This window comes from Sporisorium graminicola, chromosome SGRAM_8, assembly GCF_005498985.1.
Source record: "Sporisorium graminicola strain CBS 10092 chromosome SGRAM_8, whole genome shotgun sequence".
NCBI lineage: Eukaryota > Fungi > Basidiomycota > Ustilaginomycetes > Ustilaginales > Ustilaginaceae > Sporisorium > Sporisorium graminicola.
The window spans coordinates 1,738,811-1,748,632 of record NC_043738.1 but is presented as its reverse complement, the minus strand read 5'-3'; the positions used below and the strand labels follow the sequence as shown (position 1 = coordinate 1,748,632).

The 9,822-nt window shown below is 55.8% G+C and overlaps 5 protein-coding genes across 5 annotated transcripts; 2 read left to right on the top strand and 3 right to left on the bottom strand.

Annotated features, from left to right (window-relative positions):
• Positions 1-450: 450 nt before the first annotated feature.
• EX895_006347 (uncharacterized protein) lies at positions 451-1,399 on the bottom strand (the record flags this gene model as incomplete). The annotated part of the gene is made up of 2 exons (XM_029886939.1): positions 451-747; positions 1,289-1,399. 2 exons carry the CDS (start codon positions 1,397-1,399, stop codon positions 451-453), a joined length of 408 nt encoding a protein of 135 aa, XP_029737252.1.
• A 1,907-nt stretch (positions 1,400-3,306) lies between these two features.
• EX895_006346 (uncharacterized protein) lies at positions 3,307-4,286 on the top strand (the record flags this gene model as incomplete). Its single annotated transcript, XM_029886938.1, has 2 exons — positions 3,307-3,368; positions 4,028-4,286. The coding sequence occupies 2 exons, from the start codon at positions 3,307-3,309 to the stop codon at positions 4,284-4,286; spliced, it is 321 nt and encodes a 106-aa protein (XP_029737251.1).
• A 568-nt stretch (positions 4,287-4,854) lies between these two features.
• Positions 4,855-5,878, bottom strand: EX895_006345 (uncharacterized protein; the record flags this gene model as incomplete). The annotated part of the gene is made up of 2 exons (XM_029886937.1): positions 4,855-5,734; positions 5,793-5,878. 2 exons carry the CDS (start codon positions 5,876-5,878, stop codon positions 4,855-4,857), a joined length of 966 nt encoding a protein of 321 aa, XP_029737250.1.
• A 720-nt stretch (positions 5,879-6,598) lies between these two features.
• On the top strand, positions 6,599-7,957 carry EX895_006344 (uncharacterized protein; the record flags this gene model as incomplete). Its single annotated transcript, XM_029886936.1, has 1 exon — positions 6,599-7,957. The coding sequence occupies one exon, from the start codon at positions 6,599-6,601 to the stop codon at positions 7,955-7,957; it is 1,359 nt and encodes a 452-aa protein (XP_029737249.1).
• Positions 7,958-8,123: 166 nt separating this feature from the next.
• On the bottom strand, positions 8,124-9,206 carry EX895_006343 (uncharacterized protein; the record flags this gene model as incomplete). The annotated part of the gene is made up of 1 exon (XM_029886935.1): positions 8,124-9,206. The coding sequence occupies one exon, from the start codon at positions 9,204-9,206 to the stop codon at positions 8,124-8,126; it is 1,083 nt and encodes a 360-aa protein (XP_029737248.1).
• Positions 9,207-9,822: the final 616 nt, after the last annotated feature.

Sequence of the window (9,822 nt, the reverse complement as noted above, 5' to 3'; positions counted from 1 at the left end):
ATGGACGGGAAAGATGGTCGTGTTGATTTTTTGGGTTCCCCCTCGTTACTGTAAGGAGCGCAAAAATGGGATAATGCATAGTACATGGTGTCGTGTGAGTGTGTGGAAAACAATGAAAGGAAGCAGGCGTCTGTGCCTCATATGAGTGAACGACGTCTCTCTACATTTGGTATCAGTCGCCGCCAAGTCTGCACATGGATCGACGACAAGGAAAAAGGAAAAGGACTCGGGACTGCCCCAGAGACGAGGGGGAAGAGCATAGACAGTCACCGAGTCGTCGATCCATGCTTTGTGCTGGGCTAGCTTGAGACTGCAGAGAGCATCAAGAGGACAAGAGGTTCTTGCTTTCTAGCATCGTTTCAAGTGTATGTATGGAGAAGGGGATGAATGCTGCAAGAGAGAACCGGGACCGAATCAAGAAGAAAAGACACTGCTCAAACCAGTCAAAGTTTAAGCAGAGGCCTTCTTGACAGCGGGCGAGAGGACGCTGCGGCGCTGCTTCTTGAGGAGCATGACGTTGAATCGGTCAAAGTCCGAGAGCGAGCGGCGGGTCTTGATGGCAGCACGCTTCTTGGCCCAGCCCGAGGCGGCCCACTTCTCGGCAACACCAGCCTTGTCGAAGAACTTCTTGACGATGGGCGAGCCGGCACCACGGGGGAAACCGGGCACGGTGAGCTTGGTGAGGGTGAGGTGCTTGAAGGCGAACACCTGGCGGGCGACACCGGTCGAGGGAGAGTCGATGATTGCCTGTTGTTGATCAATGGAGAGCAAAGTGAAGAGACAAAAGGTCAGCGAGCAATCCGATAGAAACCTCGTGGAGGTCTTAAAACACGACGACATCGAATGGTCCAATGCAAGGTTCGACCGTTTCCTTCTTCTGGATCGCTGTTGCTCCGCCGTTAGTCTCGGTAATTGCATGACGAGCTTGTCGAGACATGGTCCTTCTGTCCCCTAAATAATCCGTGCGTCTTAGGCCAGCGTAGTCATGTCTGAAACGGTTCGCGGTCCGGACGGACGTGGTGCCGTGACTACAGTTGATCCGGGTCCATGTGTGATGCGTGAGGCTCGTGCATGTTAAGGGCGACTTCCTGTCCTGCGCATCCCTTTCTGCGACTCAAGCTTGCCTCCAACATGCTTTCCGTGCTGGTTGTCGGCCTGATCATCGGCTGTCCTGTCGCGACGTAATCACGGTGCCCAGCTGACGTTACCCCTGCTACGTGTTCCCCTGCTCCTCGGTATTCGCTCGGTATTCGATGTCGTGTAGTGTCTGCGGAAGGAGAAAACTTACCCTGTTGTGGTCGATGATCTCGACAATGACAGCGAGCTGGCCGGCGGAGGGGCCCTCCTCGACGAGGACGACACGGCCAACCTCAACGTAACGCTTGAAAGAAGCAGGCATTGTGTATGATCTGGAAAGCGGAGATGATGGAGAGAAACAAAGGTTGGCGGTTTGTCAGCCAGGCTGATCGTCTGAGAGTCGGATGCTGGAGCAATCATCGCATCCGCTTTTTCGGTATGGCGTGGTGTGAAGTCGGACTTGATCTGAACTTGTCGGGAGGTGCTACAGAATCGTGCCTGACCACCGATGATTGTCGCTACGTAAGCCAAGACTGTCTCCGGTGGTGGTCTTCCATAGTCGCGTGCAGTCAACAAGCATTCGCCAAAGGGGCATCGGCTCCAGCCGAACTTGTCCAACGCTGCTCATCTGCAGGGGATTCTTCGTTGCTCCAAGCTCGTTCGCCCCCATAGACACCAAGCTGAGTCGACTTCGACTCGTCCTTTGCACATGACTGTCCAAAGGAATGCTGTCTGCGATGAAATGTGTGACAATGGTGCGGCGTGCGCTGACGCACAGGATATGTAGGACACCCTGCATGGAGCACCGTAGAGGACACCAACCTTTCGTGCTGTAAAGTCGGAATTGGAGGCTGCTGTTGGACGGCAGTGGTGCGTTCCGGCGATGGCAATGGATGCGGATGGCTGTGCGGATGCTGATGATACTGCTGCTAGCAGAATGTCGGTATCTACTTACGTTCTTGAGATGATGGTGATGGGCGTGGTGGAGATCGACGAGCGAATGTCAGCGACAACACAACCTCCAACTCGACTGGCTCCCACCCAACTCGGTCACGGGCTTGCTCAGCGCTCTCTGACCGACAGACCGATCGACCGACTGACTGACTCAAGGACTGCCGGCACGCTCTGTTCGACGAGATCCTTCTTGCCTCTGCGTTTCCTGACTTTGCCATTCTAGATGGGTGAGTCCTCCATTGATTCTACCTTGGCTGAGTGGCTCTCGCTGTGAGTCTGAAATTTCTGGCGGTTGCTAGCCCGTCTCTTGATAGCACAATTTGAATCCAATAAAATTTGATTCGCATGGAGACATGTGCACGTGACTGATTGACTTCTAACACACTTCGACCCAATCCTATATCACCTCCTGCTCGGCGCTTTATCGATCGATGAGGGTATGTCAAGTGAGTCAATACGTACAAGGCATGTTTATTTCTAGCATGGCGTCGCCAAAGGTTGATCATTCGGGAAGAGGGAGCAACAAACCGATAGAGAAGAGGGAGGGCAAGTCGATGTCAGATTCTCGGCCGAGGTACCATACACGTGATACAAAAGCTGAAGAGGGAGGGCGGATGAATTGAAATTTTCGAAATGCGTTAAAACGCGCTTCCAAGATCAGCAGGCGCTCTCACAGTCACTGCCCTTTCCGCTGTTGGCTAGTCTGCATACGGGGGAGGCCTTGGAACGATTTGCAACTGCAGAGCGCAGTCTTGTTGAAAAGTGCGCCAAAGACAGGCTACGCTCACAGGAAGCAGGTGTCAAGACGGGCTGAGAGAAGACTGACCATAGGCTGTTTGCTTCCAGCTGGCTAGGCACTGCGCTGCGCTGAGCGGAGAACTATGCGAGAGGCAGCGGTGTGCTCGCCATCATCCGCAACGCGCCAACGCTACCGTTCACTTGACCTTTCTCCACCAATCCTCAAGTCACCCCTGAATAGCGTAAGTATCTCTGCACCATCTATCGCCACTCTATGCCGACCACGACGACAAAGCAACGACACTCGTAGCAAAGGCAACCGTCGACCACGCAGCACTTCTGTCCAAACAGACCCACAGTTTCTACTTCCAATTCAGTTTGGAGGTTCTTGGAGCTAGGATCAGACAAGCAGCACGGCTCGTCACCACCCAGTATTCCAGCAGCAACGCACACGTTTCTTTCGAATTCGGTCCTAATCCTCATCATCCTATTCCACCATCATCATCCCAACTTTTGCACTTTTTGCACTATAGAAAAATGGTCAACGTTCCCAAGACCCGCAGGACTTACTGCAAGGGCAAGCCCTGCAAGAAGCACACGTGAGTTTCACTTCGACAACCAGCAGCAATGCCATAGCACAACCAGCTTCGGACCAGCGGCAGACATGCAGAAAGGCGTACCAGCAGTAGCAGCACACGTTCAAATGACGGCAGGACAGCAGACATTCCAAATCGTGGACAGCATGGACATTGCACGCCACCTATATGCAGCAGCAGCATTTGGATCGAACAGACGAGGCGCAGCATCATGTTGGATCGTCAAAGCGTTTTGCTATCACCGCGGAAGACAATGGACAGGACAGGACATGTACATCGTGGCGGGGAGACACTCGGCATGGAACAGCAAATCATGGCCAAAGCGCAAGGATATACAGAGACGGCTAGTCGTCTCTAGTCACTGCCGTACTGTACAGGATCTGGCATGACGTGAAAGTCAGGGAACGGCAACAACTTTGCCAAGGGCGAAGACCATCGGCTTAGGAGGTCGGCGCTGGAGAAAGTAGGCAGCGGACAGCGTTGGAGTGTAGCAAGTTGCAAGTAGGCAGGACGACCATGTTGGATTTCTTTATGTCCTGCAAGCTTGGGAAGATCTGCCATTGGAGTTGCTGCGCATCGCTGGCAATCAACGTTGCCGCACTATGGGCAACAAGTGACTGACCTTTGAATATCCCATCTCGTGTCTCTGCTCGATGCCACAGCCCTCACAAGATCACCCAGTACAAGACTGGTAAGGCTTCGCTGTACGCTCAGGGTAAGCGTCGTTACGACAGGAAGCAGAAGGGTTACGGTGGTCAGACCAAGCCCGTCTTCCACAAGAAGGCCAAGACCACCAAGAAGGTTGTGCTCCGTCTCGAGTGCACCCAGTGCAAGTACCGCTCGCACGTTGCGCTCAAGCGATGCAAGCACTTCGAGCTCGGTGGTGACAAGAAGCAGAAGAACGCCGCCCTTGTCTTCTAAGCTTCCTCCTCTCCTTCTCCCCTCGCTTCCTTTTCCATTCACTTCGTGGCTGGGCAAGTTATGCGGAGGATGTCGTTCGACTTCCTTTGCAAGTGCTCGCCAACAACCCTTCCGGTTTCTTGAAGGTGTCGTAGATGCCTTCTGAAAAAAGTTGACCCCCTTCAATGTCAACGCTGTACTTTTTCTCCCTCACCCTGCCGCTCTCTAGAGCGCGCGCATCACTTGTCATCGAAAGAGGTAGCGGACCAGTCCCTCTTTCACGCACACTCACACTACACACGCACAAAATAAGCATCTCTTCTGAAAACCATCTGTCTGTATCCGTGCGTGAAGGCGAACCTTGGATTGGTATGGAACGAACGGTGTGCGAGTTCACATCGTCGAGAATCTTGAGGCTGATCGCACACACTGGGAAGAAAGACGAGGGCGATCCAGTTGCACGGCACACATCACTGAGGGTTCGAGGCATCTATTCATTGCCAAAAGAGATGAGCGAGCGATCTATGACAGGAACACGACGTTGATCTACTGTCGCCTTAACCAGCACGAATGGGAAAGAGGGGCGCGATTAAGCGAAAGCGGAAGCACCGATGCCAGCCTCCTTGGCAGCACTGGCAAACTCGGCCTTGATGGCCTCAGCACCGGACGCAGCCTCGGCCTTCTTCCTGTACTCGGCCAGCTTGACCGCCTCGAGCTTCTCGCACAGCGAGTCGAGCTCGTTGAGCTGGGCCTCGATGACCTGCGGGGTCGGGGCGCCAGCAGCCTGGAAGTAGTTGTTGTCGGTGATGAGCTTGTTGAGCGCCTTCTTTTCCTTCTTGATAGCCTTTTTCGCCGCCTCCTTCTGTTTCTTGGCGTCGGCCTTGGCAGACTTCTCCTGCTCGGCAGCCTTGGCCTCCTGCTCAGCCTTGAGCTTGGCCTCCTCCTCGGCCTTCTTTTTGTCCTCAGCGGCCTTGCGCGGGTCTACGGCAGCGGCACCGTTGGCACCGGGACGACCCTTGTTCTTCTTGGCCTCGCGGGCGGCCTTGTCGTCAGCCTTGAACTGCTTGATACGCGGGTCGACGGAGAGGGCCTTGTCGACGAGGTTGCGCAGGCGGGCGTTGTCCTCCTTCTTTCTGCGGGCGCGCTCGTTGCGGTTCTTCTTCTCGGTGTATCGCTTGTCGTCGCGGTTGTCCGAGCCTTCGTTGATCTCCTTGTCGAGGTACTCGAACGAACGCCACGAGTCAAAGTTGTAGAAGAAGTCGTAGAACTCGTTGACCTGCTCACGGGTCGAGTTGGCATCGCCGAGCTGGGGCACGGGGCCGTTCTTGGGTTCAGAGAAGCGGCCCTCGCGCTCGAAGACGGGACCCCAGAGGGCGTAGAATTGGTCGGCGGGCTCTTTACCCGTGGGAACGGCCTCATCATCGATCGACTCGTCGACCGAGTCAAACTGGCGACGCTTCTCGGGGTGGCTGAGAATCTCGTGCGCCTTGGCGATGCACTTGAAGAACGAGTCGTCCGACGTGAGACCCGAGGAGCCGGCCTTCTTGTCGGGGTGGTGCTTGAGCACCTTCTTGCGGTGAGCAATCTTGATCTGCTCCTGGGTGGCCTTCCATCGCAGCGCCGAGAGACCGAGCACGGCGTAGTGGTCCTGCGTCTTCCACTCTTTGGGGTCGCGGGCGAGCAGCTCCTCGGACTCGTCCTCCTCGCCGACACCGGCATCATCATCACCGTTGGCAGCAGCGGCGGCGGCAGCGGCAGCGAGCGAGTCGGCGATGATCTTGTCGTCGTCAGCAAACGAGAGGTTGTTAAGCTGTCGTCGCTTGTGGGCGAGGAAAGCAGGACCAACAGGTTGAAGGACGCGAGGGGTGGGGGCCGAGAGGGTGGAGGCGGACGACTGACCAGGCTTGAAGCCGGCAGGAGTAGCCGAGAGCTCGTAAGGGAGGTCGATGAAGACAGACATGGTGTGACACGATGACTATCCGTAGAGAGATGGTGATGGTGGTCAGCGAGCAAGTTGATCGAACGGCGCGATCTTTTTTCTTCCAAAGTGGCACAAAAATCGGCTTCATGGCCCAGTCGAAATCTCGAAAACGGTAACAGGTTTTCTCAGAAATCCATTTTTTTTGGCGGACCGAACTCGCAGTGATAGATTTCGTCGACTCGACATTTGGGACACTAAATGCTAAGAAAGCGCAGGAAGAAACGCGCTTGGACGCTGAGAAAGATAGAGAGAACTGGCTGTGCGTGTCAGTTTCGTGTTCTGACTCGAAAGAAAGTGCTCTTGCTCCCTCGTCCTTACCCATCTCACCACGACACTCGATTCGCACGCAACAATGATCGACCTCCTACTCCTCCAGCCCGACAAGGGCGGCAACCCACAACTCGTCAAGGACTCGCAGAAGAAGCGCAATGCTTCCGAGGAACTCGTCGATGAGGTACTCGCCCTCTACAAGAACTGGGTTTCGCTGCAAAAGGACCTCGACGTTGCCCGTCGAGACGTCAACGCCGTCCAGGCCGAGATCACCAAGCTCCGCAAAGCAAAGGAGAATGCCGATGAGCAGATGGCCAAGAAGAAGGAGCTCGACACCAAGGTCAACGAGCTCAAGCCCAGCGTCGTCGCCGCCGAGAACGAGATGAAGACCAAAGCCATGCAGATCGGCAACATTGTCGGCGACAAGGTGCCCATCAGCAACACCGAAGACGACAACGCAGAAATTCGCAAATGGCACCCAGACGGTCCCAACGCCCAGGTTGAGAAGAAGGAGGGAATCCTCAGCCACCACGAAGTCATGTACCGTCTCGAGCTGTTCGACACCGAGCGCGGAACCAAGATCTCGGGCCACCGTGGCTTCTTCCTTACGGGAGACGGTGTCGATCTCAACCAGGCGCTCATCAACTACGGCTTGGACTTCTTGCGCAAGAAGAACTACAAAAAGATCATGACCCCCTTCATGATGCGCAAGGAGGTCATGGCAAAGACGGCTCAGCTCGACCAGTTTGACGAGGAGCTCTACAAGGTTACAGGCGACGAAGATGACAAGTACCTGATCGCCACTTCTGAGCAGCCCATCTCTGCGCTTCATTCCGACGAGGTGTTCACCGAGCCCGCCAAGCAGCTGCCCATCCGCTACGCCGGCTACTCGACGTGTTTCCGCAAAGAAGCCGGTTCGCACGGCAAGGATACCTGGGGTATTTTCCGCGTGCACCAGTTCGAAAAGATCGAGCAGTTCTGCATCACCGACCCGGCCTCGTCCTGGGACATGCTCGAACAAATGCTCACCAACTCCGAGGAGTTCTACCAGTCGCTCCAACTGCCCTACCACGTGGTTGCCATCGTGTCTGGTGCGCTCAACAACGCCGCTGCGATGAAGTACGATTTGGAAGCGTGGTTCCCCTTCCAGGGCGAGTACAAGGAGTTGGTCTCGTGCTCTAACTGCACAGACTACCAGTCGAGACGCCTGGACGTGCGTTGCGGCTTCAAGAAGCCTGGTGACACCAAGCAGACGTTTGTGCACATGCTCAACGGCACGCTCTGCGCTACCGAGAGAGCACTCTGCTGCGTCGTCGAGAACTGGCAGACGCCAGAGGGGCTCAAGATCCCGCCTCCTTTGCAGCCGTACATGGGCGGACGGGATTTCTTGCCTTACACCCGCGAGTTGCCCAAGAACACGACCAGCCAAAAGAAGAAGTAGGCACCAGCACCTCATTTTGGGGACGATGTAGAGGTGCGCCGCTCGTTGTGCTGCGTCAGAATGCCAACCTCCGTACAAGCACAGGCAACACAGAGAGCCCGCGTGTCCGGGGGGAAGAAAAACGTCGTCTATTGCACGTGCCTGAGGATCTATGGATGCGAGCGTGTCAGAACCATTCGTGAGCGTGACTCGCCTGTTCGGCGATGAGGAGATCAATCGTGTCTCCAAAGTAGCCGACCCCCTGCGTGTCTAGCGCCCTAACGCACTGCTGGTGGCCGTCGACGTCGCTCAGCACATGGCACAAGTAGCCTACGGGAGCAATGAATGCTTTGTCCGAGTAGTCGACGAGTGGTGCTGGGTGAGAGAGGTTGACGCCGGCGGGAATGTTGGGGAACCTGAATGCCGGCAATGAGCGTGCTGATTGATGAGCGTGTTGGAGCAGCGGCAAGATGGACGTGTCGCCGGTAGTGGCGAGGTAGTGAGCGAGACGCCACGGGGTACGGCATGCGTTCCAGTTGAGAGCGCCGTCGTGTTCGGACTCGAGCAGCTTGCCGTGTGCCGGGTGCCACGCGTGCGAGTGGTACTGGAGGAAGTCCGGCAGAAAGCCGGTGCTGCCGCCGCAGGAGAGTGCTGCGGATTTGGTCGATTGGAGCACCCATTCCCAGCGCTGCCGCTCGGGCGCGCTGCAGTGGTATCGCGCGAATAGCGCAAAGCTCGACAGGATGAAGTCGCTCGTGCGTGTCGCATTGTACAGCTTCCTCGCCTCCGCAGAATCCTGGTTCGCCCAGTCTCCCAACAGCGGCGTTCCGAGCTCAGGATGGATCACATGCTTCAGGATCTGACTCGTCAGTCGATCGGCTTCCGCTCGATACCTCCCATCGCCCTCCCCGAACGTCTTTGCTGCTAAATAGAGCGACGAGGCAATGTCAATGTCTCCGTCCGTAGCTGAGGTGCGCCCGTCCTCCTCGACGTATGGCTGCACGGCTCCTGATGGCGAAGACGGCTGATGCGGCGACCGGATCTGCCAACACATGAACCCGTTGGCATTGCGGAAGGTCAGGAAGAACTGTAGCAGGCCGTCGAAGTCGGGTCGGTTGCGGTGGAGAACCGAGATGAGCATCGCGTAGCCATGCGCTTCTGAACAGGTGATGGCGTTGCCATTGTCGCCTTTGCCGTTGTAGTAGCAGTAGAGGCCCGCGGGCGACGATCGCAGGTAGGTTTCCCGCCACTTGACGTATTTGGCCTCCATGGTCGATTGGTAGAGAAGGGAAGGAAGATTAAGTGCTCGAAGGAGAGGAGGCCGCAGAGAGGGTTCACGAAAAAGGGTCTGCGGATATAGTGTTGGTCTTACACACACACGGACCATCATCTCCCTGCTTCCCTTTGAGGCACAGCCACGTTTCTTCCAATTCTTCCAGAAGCACACGCCAACCGCCGGCTACTCGCCAAATCTCCCAGCGCTTCCCTCCGCTTGCGACGGTACGCCGCTCTAGCACAAACCCTTGCTGAACCTTAATCGTCCACACATTACACACGCTCGCACTCTTGAACCGATGAAGCTGTCTGATAATATCGAGATTTTGTGATTGAATGTTGCCCTTTATGAGGAACAAGATGCATGTAGATGATGGAAGAGGGGAATCGACATAATGTACAATGACAGTCGGAGAGTGAAGACCAGTGCCGTTTCCTGGATCCCTTACGATGTCGACTTTGTCGCGTCGACTCGTTTCCACGACTGGATGGGGGAGTACGACATTGGGGCTGGGTACGAAAGGACGTCCCCAGCACAGGGGGGTGGGTAAAAGACGGTTCTCTTCGTGATTGTTTCCGCAACCACGGAATTACTTTTGAGGGGGATGGGA